At 43.2% G+C, this 17,309-nt stretch overlaps 1 protein-coding gene across 1 annotated transcript in view; it reads right to left on the bottom strand.

The window, feature by feature from the left end:
* LOC306933584 (hyaluronidase-2-like) overlaps positions 1-10,045 on the bottom strand; it is a gene marked incomplete at its 3' end in the record, with an annotated part of 28,707 nt that extends 18,662 nt beyond the window's left edge. Inside the window, exons 1-5 of the mRNA XM_079515864.1 lie at positions 9,479-10,045; positions 7,216-7,449; positions 5,486-5,623; positions 4,685-4,771; positions 4,130-4,291 (exon numbers count right to left, since the gene is read on the bottom strand). Of these exons, the coding sequence (XP_079371990.1) occupies positions 4,130-4,291; positions 4,685-4,771; positions 5,486-5,623; positions 7,216-7,449; positions 9,479-9,919 (1,062 nt within the window). The 5' untranslated portion in view covers positions 9,920-10,045. The remainder of the gene's footprint in view (positions 1-4,129; positions 4,292-4,684; positions 4,772-5,485; positions 5,624-7,215; positions 7,450-9,478) is intronic.
* Between the last annotated feature and the right edge of the window lie 7,264 nt (positions 10,046-17,309).

The following is a 17,309-nucleotide window of genomic DNA, read 5'->3' as shown; positions in this document are numbered from 1 at the left end:
GAACTGAGATTGATGATAATTTGTCACCATGCTTGGAATATCTCATTTGACTTTACGGCAACACCCGCTTTTATGTCGTTTCAAATGTTAAGAGGACGTTAATAGGATCAGGGCATTAACCCATTTTGGGCGGGAACCCCTTTTGGTGTTTTAAAGCATTATTATGTTATACTTTAGCTATTGAAAAATAGCAGATCTACAAGCTCTTGTAGGTTTGCTATTTAAAAAAATCGTGAAAATGTGCCTCAAATCTTTGAATATATATTATTACAGAGTGAACATTTTAACTCAAATCTTTGCTTCTGGGGAGGTCCCTGGAACAACATATTTTCAGATGGGGGGGTGGAGGCACATTACATATATTTTTTAGGGTCCTTGACATGAAATATTGAGCACCACTGATACAGAAACATTTTTTTTAATTTCGATGTCAGGCCTAAATGGGTTAAGATCTTGTACCGCAGCCAAAAGGTACTTCAATGGAACGGAAAATGAAATTTTGCCACGACACATGGCCACGCCTCTCTTCCTCCTTTAGCTCGGATTGGACCAGATTGGATCAGGCATAACTAAGCAGCCGCATAAGGAATAGTACAATACAGGGTTGGAACACGAGTGTTTGTACCATACGGTATACATACAGTAGCGTCTCAATAATAAATGTCTCCTATAGATAAGGCCTTGAGTGTTGCCATGCCAGATGCACCTTCCTTCTCCAGCGTATTATATAGCAAGCAGCAGCAGCAACAGATAGCATTCGAGGATTGGGTTAATGACGAGATGTTTCTAGCATATGGTCCTTGGGAAAAGCACTGGGCTTATGGGGCTTATGATGCTGCAGGCATGTCTCTTCCCCTTTAACTCGGCCTTAAGCCATTTTGGACGGGAACCCCATTTTGGTGTTAGCATTATGCTATGCTTTAGCTATTGAAAAATAGCAGATCTACAAGCTCATAGCGCGCCACCGAGTGGCGCGCTACGAGCTTGTAGGTCTGCTATTTTTGAAAAATTGAAGAACCACTGACATAGAAACATAGCTTTTTCGGAAAACTGTCAGGATGTAGAAGACATTTTTACAATCTGATCTCGGGTCAAAATGGGTTAAGCTCAAATGTAAAGGGGTCTACAGTATACACATGCCGCCATGCCACACTGTACAGTACAGCAACGGAACATCCAGGAAGGATCATCACATTTCAAATGGTGCTTTGGTGCTTCTAATGAAGGTCACAAGCTTGCCATTTTAGCCATACCTCCCTTCCCATTAATATTAATGTTAGTTCTTTACAGGCCATATATATAGGACGGTATCTGGGATACAGAATACTGTTCAATATTCCAAAAGGTACATCCGTTGAGGAGCCTGGAGCTTGCCATGCCAGGCATGTTTCCTTTGGTCTATAGCAGGGGTGCCCAAAAGGTAGATTGTGATCTACCAGTAGATCACAAAGGCTGTGCAGGTAGACCACATGACATGGTCCTGAAGATATATATAATTGAAATATATCAGCAACTTGAATTAAGGTGACTTGACTGACATCTAGAAGGGCCTGTCAACTCACACCCATAATGAAATACTTTGTGTTCAAGATTGTTGTGCACAAACATCAGTAGCATTACAAAGTTATACAAAAATTACCCTACCAATTCCATGTTTCCCTCCATTTCCCATTCCACACCACTATTCCAAAGCCCCCTCAGGTACATTTTTAAACACATTTCAGCAATGGGATCATCGTTTTTTGGGTGGGTAGATCTTGTTTGAACTGGTCATTTTGAAAGTGGTTCTCGAGTCAAAAAAGTGTGGGCACCCCTGGTCTATAGGCATCAAGAGAAACATGAGCTTCTCCCAGTTGATGGCCCAGGATTGTACTTGCTCATTATCCCTTGTTTGTCTACAGAACATAGGATCAGGTCCCCAAGCGGTTGTATCTGCACCGTGGTGCTAAAGTGCTTCCACTGGCTTCACTATTTTAAGGGTCGAGGCACGTGGCGGTTGCTAACAGCAACAGAAAAGCAGTCAGTAAGGGGGCACCGAGTGGTTTTGCACAATCGTCCGTGGGTTCTTCCAGAAAAGGCTGCGGACGTTCTGTAAAAGCCACGCTGCTGTTTTCTCCTAAGTCGTCCTCGGAGACACTCGGTGCTTCCACAGTCACTGTGGAAGCACCTGTAGTAGGTCCCACAACATCCCCAGCCTTTCCTCTGCCTGCTCCCCCAATAGGAGCACCGTCCTTGGGGGACTGCTGGTCAGAGATGGCTGCATTTGATGTCGTGAACCACTGGCACTGGAAGTCTTTCTTCCAGACCTCAGCTGGGTCTGGCTGGTCAGGGCTGGTCGATGTGACTGGTTGGTCTGTTGCTGTTTCCATCTGAGGAAGGAATTAGAAAACGATGTTGCTTAGTCTTCATGGAGAAAAAAAACTGAAAAACAACAATATGACAACAAAAGAAAAATAATTTAATTTTCCATCCATCCATCCATCTTCAACCGCTTATTCGTAGTCGGGTCGTGGGGGCAACAGCTCCACCAGAGAGCTCCAGACTTCCCTCTCCAGAGCAACATTATAGTGACTTCCTCCTGGGGGATCCCGAGGCGTTCCAAGGCAGCCGATTCGACTGGTATCACCCCATATAATCGTCGAAATCATCTGTTATCAGCACGTTTGAATGGGGCCAGAATGTCCATACTGGCATCCTCACCACATAGCCTGGTCAAGGTTTCCCCCTGGTGGACGTGTCATTTTGGTGCATGATGGAACTAGGAGCTACAAATATATACTATTCTCTGTCTATCAGGACGTAACTCGAACGGCGCTGAGTCGGGTCTGGTGGCCTTCGCAACGCTCGGCACGGCGACTCGCTCGGCGCGCCTCCGTCAGGACATCAGTGATAATGACAATGCTACAATCGCAGATAATGACATACTGAACAGTGAGGATGCCAGTATGGACATTCTGGCCCCATTCAAACGTGCTGATAACGGATGATTTCGCCGATTATATGGGGTGATACCAGTCGAATGGGGTGTCCAAGGCCAGTGAGTCGATGTGTTTCCTCCAACTGCGCCTTGGTCTGCCCCGGGGTCTCCTCCCAGTGGGACGTGCATCGAGGAGCTCCCTAGGGAGATGCCCGAGAGGCATCCTAACCAGATGCCCAAACCACCTAAGCTGGCTCCTTTCCAGGCGAAGAAGCAGCGACTCTACTCCGAGTCTCTCTCGCGTGACTGAACTTCTCACCCTATCTCTGAGGGAGATGCCAGCCACCCGTCGAAGAAAACTCATTTTGGCCGCTTGTATTCGCGACCTTATTCTTTCGGTCATGACCCACACTTCATGACCATAGGTGAGAGTAGGAACGAAGATTGCTCGGTAGACAGAGAGCTTTGCCTTCTGGCTCAACTCTTTTTTCGTCACAGTTACTTATACATAAATCTTATTTTTACATAGATTTTTTACACAATTGTGTTATTTTTTATACACTTTTATAAAATAATATAATTACTCTGGGGATGGCTTACAGCAGTGGTTTTCAACCAGTGGTCCGGGGACCACCAGTGGTCCTTGAGAGGGTTCCAGGTGGTCCCCAGCTAAATGATGGAGAGTTATAACCAAATGGACCCTGGAGCGTAAATGGACCCTGAGAGCGTTAAATCATTTTCATTTTACGCTCTCGAGAGTTACATTATTGTTAAACATCTGCATTAGTTTACAAGAAGTCTACACAATTCGAGAATGTAGAATAATTGTTATTTCCATCAACGTTTGCCTGTTATCTCTCCTAATGGTACCAACATCAATACAGCATGGATTAGTGGACAAAATATTATATTATACGACGAAATATTCGTTCTTTTTGGGTCCGAGAGGCTAAATGTCATCAAATGGTGGTCCCCGTGGATCAAATCCCGAATAAATAATGGGCCTTGATAGATATGAAAATGGTTCCACTGGCCTGGGCTCAGCGGTCCAGGCACCTTGGCTGGCAAACCAGTGTGCCGTGGGTTTGACTCCCGATCCCGACGGCCTTTACTGCACGTCTTCCCCCCCATCTCTCTCCCCATTTCCTGTCAGCCTACTGTCTGTCCCTTTTATAAAATAAAGGCGAAAGCCACAAAAAAACACTGGCTTACAGAATCCAGGTGGAGGTAGGCGGAGCTGTCGGGGTTCAGTCGGACACATCGGCCGCGGCCCTCGCACAGTGAGCTGGAGCAGAGACGGGCTGCGGTGGTGACGTTGAGGGAGTATGGCCCCAGGACCTGGCGGACAAACTGGGCCAGGTCCGAACACTCTCTCTGTTGAATGGACAGTGACACACACACACACACACACACAAACGCACACACACACACAGAGAGGTGAAATTGTGACTAGCGATAAACAGGTGCATTATTTATATGAGAACATTCCCTCGGTTCATTTGCAAAAAAAATGCCTGTCAACCGTCGACCGTGAAATTGGAATAAAAAATAAAAAAAGCACTGAACTACGGCGGGTAACAATTTTAGCAGTATGCACGACATGTGTAAAAATTAATACCATAAATAATTCATAAGAGGAGCGCCATGCACGTATACGGAGGGAAATGGAATGGATCAAAGGGAAACGGAAAGGGAGATAAGTGTGTCTCCGTGGGGCTGAGAGTCGAGACTGAGACATCACGCTGTCATCACACTAGCATTGTTTACCTCGGTCTTTGTTTCGTCCTTCTCCCAGATGACGACTCCTGCTGCTCCCATGGCAGCGCTCTCTCCTATGGTGTTTACAAGGTCAGCCTGCAGAAAACGCACGCACGCACACACACACACACACACACACACACACACACACACACACACACACACGCACACAACAGAGTCAGTCTCCTATACACGTACACAGTCGAAGTTCGACATTAGATCTGTCCTTGTAATATTTATTCGCACGAGGAGGATTTTCCAGGCATTATACTCGGCAACGCTTTGCTTCCTATATTAATGCAGATACACACAGACAAATTATGGCCAAGATTTAAATTACCGCCACTGTACTGTATACTCCTTTGCAGTTAAGATTATCACAATTTGATCCCTTAATTTCATTAATGTATACCTGTAACCACTTAAACCATATATTCTTCGTTGACTGGAGTCCCCCAGGGTTCTAAAAAAGAAAGGGGGGGGGGGATTTCTTTTTTTTGAGGGACGCTGGCCCCTCCTATGCCCAGCTTTGTGTGTTTGTGTGTACCCCATAGCGATGATTTGATTGGCTGAGCACCGCATAGCGATGATTTGATTGGCTGAGCAATGTACGTATTGAGGATAAAAAAAGTGAGAACAGAAAAGTGAAGACGGAAAAGTGAGGAAGTAAATTGTGATTGGCCAGAATGAGATGATGTAGGATGATTTATGATGATTATAAGACTGCCCTTCACTTCACACAGGTGTGATCTTTTCCCACTACAACAAATATCTTTCCAGAAAATAGCCTGAAAATAGGCAATCAGTCACCTGTGACAGGAAAGTATTGGTTGAGGCATAGACACTCTTCACCAATGGGAATACAGGTAGATCAAAGGATGTCGCGGGCAGAGATGCCACTCTTAGTGCTTCTCTGATCTGATTGGACAGATACAGCCTGGCTCCACCCTGCAGGAAAAACATTAATAGTACAAACGGTTACACATGGACTGGATACAAAACACAATCATGTCAAGACTGTGGTGTACTTGTTTGTTTTGTCATTATTTCTTCTTTCTTTATTTTTGAGGGGCGCTAGCCCCTCACAGCTTTTGTCCCCACACGTCTCAATATTTGCCAGTGACAATGAAAGGAGAAATTGGGTCAAATGTCCACCAAATATGATGTAAATTCGTGCGACGACAAGATTGCCCCTCACTTCACACGGGTGTGATTTTTTTTTTTTTTTTACTTGCGCAAAAATAAAGCCACCGGTCTGACCTGAATTAGGCTACGGACCCCTATTTAATGGCATTTCTATCTCTGGGACCCCCAATTTATATTGTAAAATCAATGTTTATTTAGGTTACAGACCTATAAGGGTCCATTTGGTTACAAACTATCATTTAGCTGGGGACCCCCTGGAACTCCCTCAAGGATCCCTGAGGGTCCCCGGACCCCACTTTGGGAACCACTACACTAGACAATAACGATGTCTGCTAAATATTCTGTATGAAAATGATACATCTGCACCTCATTCATTTAATTCAGAAATTGAAATGGCTCCAGTTTCACCCTCCATGCCTATACTGTAGCTCGATGTCTTGTTTCTATATTTGCTGTGTGTTTATTTGTGACATTGCGTGGCGGTCTGCGCTGAGCACGACACTTTGCTTAAAGGAGAATTCCATACTAGAAGGCTTTCTTACCTTTATTTGTAGTTGTTACATCCCCACCAAAGAGGTCCAGGACTCCAGGTGTTATTTTGTGCAAAAGTGCATAATTGGCTATTTCCCCTAATATAAGCCCTCAATGGAGGTTGGGTTTTTGTGCTAATTTGCTTATTTCCATCGAAATAAGTAGTAAAGTGTGCCACTTGGATTCTATTTACATTATGAAGAGAGGCTATATACAAAAAATAAGCGAATTAGCACAACACCCCAATGCCCCATTCGATTCAATGCAATTCAATGCAATCCATTGAGGGCTTATATTAGGGGAAATAGCCAATAATGCACTTTTGCACAAAACACCTGGATCTCTTTGGTGGGGAGGTAACAACTACAAATAAAGGTAAGAAAGCCTTCTAGCATGGAATTCTCCTTTAACAGAGCCATTGAAAAATAATAGTAATAATTTCAGAATGCAGTGGTGCCGTTGCCATTCAGGGTGAAAGGCCCTTTTAGACCTGTTCTATCTATCACTGTTTTTTAACCCATTTAGGCCGGACGTCGAAATTTAAAGTGGTGCTCAATATTTCATGTCAAGGACCCCAAACATTATATGTAATATGCCGCCGACCCCCATCTGAAAATATGTTGTTCCATGGGACCAGAAGCAAAGATTTGAGTTAAAAACTGAAACTCTGAAAGAATATATATTCAAAGACTTGAGGCACATTTTCACGATTTTTCAAAAATAGCAGACCTACAAGCTCGTAGCTTGTAGATCTGCTATTTTTCAATAGCCAAAGCACAACATAATGCTTAAAACACCAAACAGGGTTCCCCGCCCAAAATGGATTAATTAAAGAACTCAACATTTCCCACATATTCAGATACCTGCAGCTTCTCCAGTGTGAGGAGGGGGTAGAGGGCAGAGGAGCGCTTCCATAGCCACAGCAGCTGGTCGTTAAGGGCCACCTCCGTGGCGGGGCAGCGGGTGTAATTGGCTGATGAGTCAGTGCTGTAACAGCTGGGATACGGGGAGACGCCCCACAGTGCCTTGGGCCGCAACCGCCTCACCTCCCGCAGGGTCTCCGTCAGGATGGACCTGGCCGCCGCCTCAAAGTCCACCTGGGATGACATCATCAACATCAGACAAAGATCTCCCTCCGGCCATTTTTTAAACTAGCTCCTCACCACTCACCCTACACACTTTCACTCGGTTTGAGCATAGATATATAAATAATAGAGACGCAATGCAATGCAAGTGGATGGGAGGGGGATTCCGGTGCCGTCTCTATTATTAATATATCTATGCTCAAACCAAGTGGAAGTGTGTAGGGCGAGTGGCGAGGAGCTAGTTTCAAAAAGGGGGTCCCTGTTCCCTCTCGTCCTCTATTCCAGTGGTTCCCAAACTTTTTCATGTCAAATTGACGCTTATTAGCCCATGGACCACGGACCCCCATTTGAAAAGGTATGCCAGGGACCCCTGGCATACCTAAAAACCCCTGGCATACCTGAAAACCCCTGGCATACCTAAAAACCCCTGGCATACCTGAAAACCCCTGGCATACCTAAAAACCCCTGGCATACCTGAAAACCCCTGGCATACCTAAAAACCCCTGGCATACCTAAAAACCCCTGGCATACCTAAAAGCCCCTGGCATACCTAAAAACCCCTGGCATACCTGAAAACCCCTGGCATACCTAAAAACCCCTGGCATACCTGAAAACCCCTGGCATACCTGAAAACCCCTGGCATACCTAAAAACCCCTGGCATACCTAAAAACCCCTGGCATACCTAAAAACCCCTGGCATACCTAAAAACCCCTGGCATACCTGAAAACCCCTGGCATACCTGAAAACCCCTGGCATACCTGAAAACCCCTGGCATACCTAAAAACCCCTGGCATACCTAAAAACCCCTGGCATACCTAAAAGCCCCTGGCATACCTGAAAACCCCTGGCATACCTAAAAACCCCTGGCATACCTGAAAACCCCTGGCATACCTAAAAACCCCTGGCATACCTAAAAAAAAAACCTGGCATACCTAAAAAAAAAAAAACCCTGGCATATCTAAAAAAAAAAAACTGGCATATCTAAAAAAGAGAAGATTTTTACGGCTCTACTGTAGCAGTGATTCTCAACCCGTTTTAATATCAAGGACCCCCAGTTTGACATGCATATTAGTCCACAGACCCCCTTTTAATGGCATTTCTATCTCTGGGACCCCAATTTATATTGTAAAATCAATGTTAATTCAGAGTTAAATTAACCCTAACGGGTCCGTTTGGTTCCATTTGTACACTCTCTAAGAGTTACAGACCCATAAGTGGTCCATTTGGTTCGAAACTATCATTTAGCTGCTGTCCCCCTGGCTGGAACTCCCTCAAGGACCCCTGGGGGTCCCCGGACCCCACTTTGTGGAACCACTGCTCTATTCCTGCCATTCATTCCTCTACTCCACTTATACCCTTTCCTCCTTTGGCTCTTCGTAACGTTTTTTTTATTGATTGATATGTTTATTGACAATGTTTACATGTACAGAAAAATGCACATAGTTATACATCACTATCAAAAGGATAAATGCAAGAAAGCCAACGGCTTATTTCCATTGCAGTCCCTTAGATAAAACGAGTGTATGTCTGTCCATGTGAGTGTTTTAGGATTGTGTTATATCATAATTATTATTATTTATTCTCCTGTTTCATTCCTCCTCCTCTCTGCGTATACATTTCTCTATACCTCCTTTCCATTTCTCCGGTCTTCCTCGTTCCCTCCCCATCTCCTCCCAGTCGCCTTTTCATTTCATTGTTATACCCTTTCTTCCAACTATACCCCTCCACTGCATGCAGTGTTGTTTATGGCAGCAAATTTCTATTTTAGTTTTAGTCATAGTCTTTTGAATAGTTTACATTTAGTTTTAGTCACATTTTAGTCACCTGGAATGTTTTAATACATTTAGTCTTAGTTTTAGTCATCGTAGCTTAGTTTTAATTTATTTTCCATTTAGTTTTCGTCAGTGAAAAAGGACGAACATTTTTCGTCTTAGTTTTAGTCGACGAAAACAACACTGCTCCACTCTCCCCTTTCACCGCCTTTATTTCTCCACCTCATTACTCAACCCCTCTGTTCCCTAATTCTATACCCCTCCATACCTGTGACCATTTCTCCACTTCTTCGGGTGTCCAGTCAGGGAAGAAGGCCTTCAGCATGGCCCGGGAGGCCTCCGAGTACACGGCTTTCTTCTCTCTGTTCCTCGCCCACTGGGGAGCCCACTCCGCCCAGCGCAGCACCGCCAGCCCCAGGTACCTCGGGGCAGGCAAGGCCGCCACTATGTCCTCCCCGGTCTTCTGGAGGTGGTTGTCCAGTCTCGTGTGCTGCGGGAGACCCCTGTTGACCGCCGTGTCCTGGTCGACAAAATACGGGTAGTTGCCCAGCGTGTCCTCGTAGAAGACGGCCACCCGGCCCTCCCGTTCCATCCCGAAGGTCCTGGGGTCCAGTCGTCCGACGCAGGAAGAGTCGGGGACGCCCCAGAAGACGATGAAAGGCTGGCCGGAGAGCAGAGGGACTCGCGCCGGCTTGGGAGGTCCGGCCATGCTTGGATGGGGGGAGCTGGACAAGAGCACGAGGAGGAAGAAGAAGGACCAAGCGGGAAGGAAAAGCACCGTAAGGCTTTTTGGGTAGTATGAAGAGCTCAGTTCTGCAGCTGGACTTGGCTTTGGATTTAATCCTGCCTCTGTCCACGCCATTGAAGCATCTGCCCGCCTGTTTCTTACTCCTTCAGGCCTTCACAGCGTTCACAGATCATGTTCCTGGACGAATGGACAGAGGAAAGTGGAGGTGAAGGGTGGAGACACAGAGGAACATATTGATAGTTATTTTATCTTACAATAATAATGACCTGAGGACGATTCTATAAAAAAAAGTCTTCTAAAATCATGACAGTTTTCTGAAAAACCTATGTTTCTATGTCAGTGGTGCTCCTCAAACTATTTCATGTCAAGAACCCATATAATTATATGCATTTGGACCCCATCTGAAAATATGTTGTTCCCCAGGGACACCCCAGACGTAAAGATATGAGTTAAAAACGTTCTCTCTGAAAGAATATATAGTCAAAGATTTGCTACACATGTTCACGATTTTTCAAAAATAGCAGATCTACAAGCTCTGCGGCACTGCGCTATGAGCTTGTAGATCTGCTATTTTTCTGCTAAAGTATAACAATGCTAGCATTATGCTAAAAACTCCAAAAGGGGTTCCCGCCCAGAATGGGATGATAATAATAATAATGGATTTTATTTATAACACACTTTACATTTGTAAGAATCTCAAAGTGCTACAGTAGAAACATCACACCATTAAAAACATTAAAAAAAAACGGGAATACATTTAACTAAAACATAAGGGCAAGGCTATAAAAAAGCTTTGTTAAAAAGGAAAGTCTTTAGTCCTCTCGTGAAAGTGTCAACCGACACGGGTGGTGCTCTCAGGTGGGCGGGGAGGGCGTTCCACGGTTCGGGGGCGAGCGAGCAGAAGGCCCGGTCGGGTCACCCATGGTGCGGAAGGTTAGTCTCGACGGGTTTGAGGAGGTTGTACAATTTTCGTTTTATGTGCGAGCATGTACATCAGGGGTGCCCACACATTTATGACGTGAGATCTACTTTCAAAATGACCAGCTCAACAAGATCTACCCACTGAAAGAATAAGTGTACCATTGCTGAAAATAGTTTAAATATATAATGTACCTGGGGGGGCTTTGGAATAGAAAATATGACAGGCAGTTTGCTGTCATATTTCCTCCCCGTATTTAACTTAAACACCCAATGCATTCTCAATGGCAATAGCACAAACTTTGGCATGCTACTAGTCCTACATACTTACACCTAGAAACCCCATTCAAACCTATTTAGGTTCATCTAGTTACGGTGGACATGTTTGCCTGAAAATAAATCTTTGAAATGTTTCATAGTTTTAGAAATATAGTGCTTTCAAATTTGAGAAATTTATAATGGGGCTCAATGGCAGCTCTATGGCACGTAAAAAATCACTTTCACCTAGAAACTCCATTCACACATTTTATAATTCAGCTTACTGTGAAGACAAATGCTGGAAATTTTTACTTTGAAATGATTTGTAGTTTCTGAGTTATTTAACTTAAACGCCCAATGCATTCTCAATGGCAATAGCACAAACTTTGGCATGCTACTAGTCCTACATACTTACACCTATAGAAACTTGGAATGGGAAATAGAGAGGGAGAAATGTTTTTGTTTTTTTTATCGTTTTTTTTCTTCAATATATTTAAATGAAATACTCTTTAGGGGCATATGTCATGTGATCTACCTGCACAGCCTTTGTGATCTACTGGTAGATCGCGATCTACCTTTTGGGCACCCCTGATGTACATGAATGGGGAAAAAACCCATACCTCCGCATTGACCCTGAACCCATGCCATACCATATGATACAGAGACCGGATTCAAATAGTACTGAAGGGTATGTTTTATTTAACACATTTAGTCAGGTATGTGTACAGTCAAATGCCTGTACCCCAGGTAAAATACTCAAATGTAAGATGTGTTTAAAAGTAGCTGCCAAATGTGATGGGCTAATTTGACACACAAAGGCCAATGGGCAAGCTAGGTGTTAATTCATTTGCATGTCATTGTGTGAAATCCAATGCAATTGTACTTTCTTCCAGTTAGTGTATATTTAACTCTCTTCCACACCCTAAAATAATATAATAATGTTCTGAAAGTAGTTTCTAATGCATTTTATTGAAATGTTACTTTTATAGTAGACTAGTTCCTTTCTAACTCTCCAACTCCCCCTGGTCTGGGATATCCAGTAGATATCACAAAGACTGTTTAAGCGTGATATTTTGCTTTGCAGATAATCAAACTCTCCTTGAATGACACTACTTGGAGCCTGTTGTATAACAACCCTTTTTGTCAATCTTGTTTGCGTTTTCCAGTACTCGTTACAAATAAACTTCATTTCATGACATCTGCCCATTTTCTACATGAAGTGTGTGTATATGGGGGGGGGGGGGGGGATTCAGTGGGATTCAGTGGGATTCAGTGTAGAACTAAAGCAGAAAACACTGAATACAAAATAAACAATATAAATGAACAGCCCTTGGGTGAAAACTTATATATAACCTGAGCTTGTACAAGCACTTTAAAATGTTTTAAAAATACAAAAAAGCAACTTTATAAGTTGTACATAAATGGTAAAAAAAAAAAAAAGCTGATCTACAAGAATGTAATGTGAATGTAATGCACAATCTCTGCACTATATAAATGCACCATTTTGTGTGTGAGTATGTGTGTGTGTGTGTGTGTGTGGGGGGGGGGGGGGGTGGTCCAGGGTGGCCCCCAGACGGTCCAGACGATGGCTTCTTTTCAAAGACTCAGAAAGTCCTGCAAGCAGGCTAAAAGGAAAAAAGAAACAAAAAAAGGAAACACAATTAGGATTTATTTAGTTTATCTAAACAAACAAACACAATTCAATGTCTATTCAAAACCGCTCAATACTAAGTCTACGCTTATCACCGGAATGCCTTGATGAATTGAATACACAGCTAGAGCATTAATGGGGAAAAAACAAAAGTCTATATATATTTTCTTACCTGTTATAATGTTTATGTCAGCCGAAGCAATGCATGACGACCTGCTCCTATGCTGTTGAGCAGAAGATAGAAGCATATTCGTTTGATTTCAGGAAACGCATTTCCTGTGAAGGAATACACACAAACATTAGGATTTATTTAGTTGTTTAAACAAACACAATTCAAAAGTCTAATCTTATCACCGGAAATTCCCCTCCCCTCAATGCCTTTATGAATTAAATACACAGGACACTTATGGGGGGAAAAAAGAAACAAAAGTCTATATATTTTCTTACCTGTTATAATATGACACCATCTATGTCGGGGAGAGAGTTGATACTGTTGAGGAGAAGTTAGAAGAGGAGTTAGAAGTAGCATTTCCTGGCATTTGTCTCTTAACTCACAACACATGTGTGTGTGTGTGTGTGTGTGTGTGTGTGTGTGTGTGTGTGTGTGTGTGTTTGTTTTCCTTGTCTGCTAACTTACCTGTTAAAACATATATGTCAAACTCAAGGCCCGGGGGCCAAATCAGGCCCGTGAGTGAATTATCTTTGGCCTGCGGGATGATATTTAATTAGTATTAGAACTGGACCTCTGGTATATTGCACGGACCACCATAATACTACAAGTCCCACAATGCACTGCGAGTGCATTGGCACATATCACATACTATGAAAGCAGTGCTTGGTGAGGATCATAGAACAGGAAACTGAGCTTAATAATAATTCATTTTCAGTTTTAAATGCATTTACTTTTTTTGCTGTTTGCATGGGACGTCCTCATGACCGCGGTGCCCGTGTGTTGAAACACAGTCCGGCCCTCGACCAATTTCTTTATTTTGGCCCACTGTGTATTTGAGTTTGACATCCCTGTGTTAAAACCTCTGGAACCCGTCATAAATGCAAAATGACAAACTGTTGAAGAGAAGAAGCATAGCTGATTTCTAGAAGGGCTTAAATAAACTTAATACATGTACAGAGCTTTTTTTTTTCTTTCAAAAAAACGAATAATCAGACAACTCAGACATGTAATTGATAAATGCAAGTTATATAATCAGTTACTTTGGAAAAACAAACAAACAAAACAAGCACAATATTGTATCCTACTAACAATTTAGAAATACATGATCTAGGCTAGAAGCTTAGCTTACCGTGGCTTCATTCAAGTCAGTCTGAGTCAACTGATTTTCATCCGGCTGGCTGGCACTGCTGGCAGTTAAGATTTAAGTCAAAAGCATGATAACCTGATTGGCCAAACTGAGAAGGAAATTCATTGGCTGTGCATGGCTGTGCATTGCACTGCTTTGTTTACAATGTTTCTATATTTAAATAAACTACATTACATTTGACCGTAGGCTACATTTGACTCTTGTGTTATATTCTTGTGAAATATTCAGTAAAGTATTATTGTGCAATATTCAGTAAAGTATATAAAAGAGCTCAAAGGCTACATATTCAGTCAGACAACTCATCCCGAAAGTGAAGACAACTCACCCCGAAAGTGGCCGAAAGTGAAGTCATCTCACCCCCGAAAGTGAAGACATCTCACCCCTGGTGAGTTGTCCGGACGTTCGGGGTGAGACGTCCGGACAACTCACTTGGAGGGGCAAAAAGGGTGAGTTGTCTTGTTACCGTCGGAATAACGTGTTCCTTCCACATGCTACATCCGGCCAGGGAAATTCCCCCCTGTCAGGTGAAAAGAAGCAGCTTGGACTCCTCATGCATAGAAGGAGGCATGAGGTCAGTCCACTGCCCCCCCCCCCCCCCCCCCCCCCCAGGTTGGCAGAGGAAGTGTAGGAAGCCCAGGATTAAAAAACTGGGTTGTAGTTTGGGGTCACCTCTTATGAATTCAAGAGGTTGCCCAGTGATATCCCTTGAGTATATTTTGTTATTAACCCCTTGATGCCCGAAACACTGAAAATCCACCCAAAAATATAGTTCTATAGTTTTTAATGCAAAATACTTGGTCTAAATGCATCATCACTTTCTACAGTGTTTATGAATGTGGATATGCACAATGAATTAGATTTATGATTAATGCATTATTAATTAATGCATATTAACCCCTTCGGACATGCCAGTGTAGCCCCCGTGTAGCCCCCATCAGGCAAGCGGTAGACGGCAATCCGGACTTCATTTTAGTGGACGGGAGCAGGACAGCATGGCAGCCAGAACCGGCGACGGTAACGGCAGACGACGTCAATGTTAAAATATTTAATCTTTTTACCGTTCCGTGCCATCCAGCAGGTTTTGACGTTTTGCCGTCTACGGTAGACAGCAAACGGCAAAACCTGCTGGGCGGCACGGAACGGTAAAAAGATTACATTTTTAAGCGGTAGACGGTCTACCGCTTGCCTGATTCCATGTGAATGCAGCATATAGAGACAAATTGGTTCACTCATCATCATCTGGCCCTGACGTTCCACCTAGGCTGTCCCTCAGGGGCAACTAAAGATGTGGACGATGTGCACAATGCAACAATACCACCAATTGCAAATTCTTCTCACATCCTTTGACAGGTAAAATACACAAAAGAGACTCATCAAACTGTAATTTCACAAATGTGGTTTACATGCTAAGCTGTCCTTGTGGTAAAAAGCTTACATTGGCCAAACAAAAAGATGCCTAAACAACAAGATTATCTGAACACAAAACTGCTATACGTACAGGCAACATTGAATAATGCCCATGGCTGAACAATATCTTGAGGCTAGTCATGGTTCACCCTCATCTCTGCGCTTTCTAGGGGTTGAACAAGTTACCACCACCAGAGGGGGGTAAACTTCCCAAGTTGTTATCTCAGAGAGAAATGTTCTGGATTTATTAGCTCAGCACTATGCAACCACAGATGACTTTTCCTACAAACCCTTTTTGTAATATGTTTTATTGTTCTTGGAGTTCCTGATGTTTAATCTGCCTAATGTATTTAAGGTTTCTGTGTGTTCTTAGTCCCTGATGTGGTTTTCTGTGCCCCTAGACATTTATATTTGTATAGGCCTATATTGTATTTAATATGCAATGTATAAAAAAGAAAATGTCTGACTTTTACATGATCTGTGATGTTTGTACTGATTATATTGTGAACTTCTAACTGTGATGCTTTGTAATTGATTACAATTGATTGATTAAAATTGATCATTGATAATAAGTAAGGACCTCCCCTCTACACAGGTGGGGATGATCAAAATGTTGGTTTTAAAAGAGGAACCCACATCCCCAGTATCACTTTGTAGTCTGCTCTGAAGAAGGCTCTGCCGAAACGTATCAGTGTTCTTAAATAAACATGAGAAATTGCATCTGAGCCAGTCGTGCATCTTTTTTTTATTTTGGAGTGCCACTTAGTTGGTTTATGAGTTGTTAGACAGACAGACAGACAGAGACAGCTGAAGTCATCAGGCAGGCCAGGACTGTTCCAATGGCCAATCTCTGCCTGGCAGTTGCTGCTGTCATGACTACAATTTGAACATTGTCAGTTGATAATACAACACATGCAGCTTGCATGTTATTTTAAAACATTTTATGATGTTTCTCTCCTTATTCTCCATCCCAGATGATCCTGCCCAACCCAAACATATCTACAGAAGAAATAGACGCCTCAAACATCACCAGGGAATTCATACAGGGTTGAAGCCCTGTATACCACTGTGATCAGTGGTAAACGGTTCAGCCAGAGCAGTCATCCACATAAGTTCTTTCAAAAATCAATATAATCTTTGGTATATTGGACAACAATGGACCTTATCAGCAGACTTAATAATGATTTTATCATTTTTACTAAGTTCTTCTAGAGCTTTGTGCTCCAATGCTGTGATATTTTGGCGTTTAGTAAATGGGGGTTCATAGCCGAATATCAAACCGGAGGTCCTTGCAATGAAAAGGGTTGAGAGTCAACAGGGCTAAAAGAGCTTTTCATCTACGGTGCAAAGAGGACGTGCAGGGTCTTCAACAACCAGTCAGTGCCTAAAGGACGTCTACAGTTACATAATGACAGCCTGACACAAACAGTCTGCCATCAGGCCTTAGGTAGTGTACACACTACGGTCCTTTGAAGAAACAGGCACAACATTCTTTTTCTTTTTTTTAAAACATTTTTCTGGTCAAACTGAGTGCTTATAAAAGATGTATGATAGTATGATAAATTGACTTCTGATAGATGTGGCCTGTGGAATGTACACAAATATACAGAGCTACTCCTCTGAGCTGATGGTCTGGCTGTGCACTGCTATCAGTCACTGAGGGGCTGCCTTCACGAGGACGTCGCGGGCTGTTCCCCGCCTAAGTTTTGTGAACGATATAAAACTTTACTGCGTCTACATTGCGGTTATGTTAATTATGTACGACGTCCACTCGAGACCGGTAAACTGCTTCGTTTTC

This window comes from Electrona antarctica (assembly GCF_951216825.1).
Source record: "Electrona antarctica genome assembly, chromosome: 2".
In the NCBI taxonomy this organism is placed as follows: Eukaryota; Metazoa; Chordata; class Actinopteri; order Myctophiformes; family Myctophidae; genus Electrona; species Electrona antarctica.
Note: the sequence above shows the minus strand (reverse complement) of the source record. Positions and strands in the feature narration are given on the sequence as shown.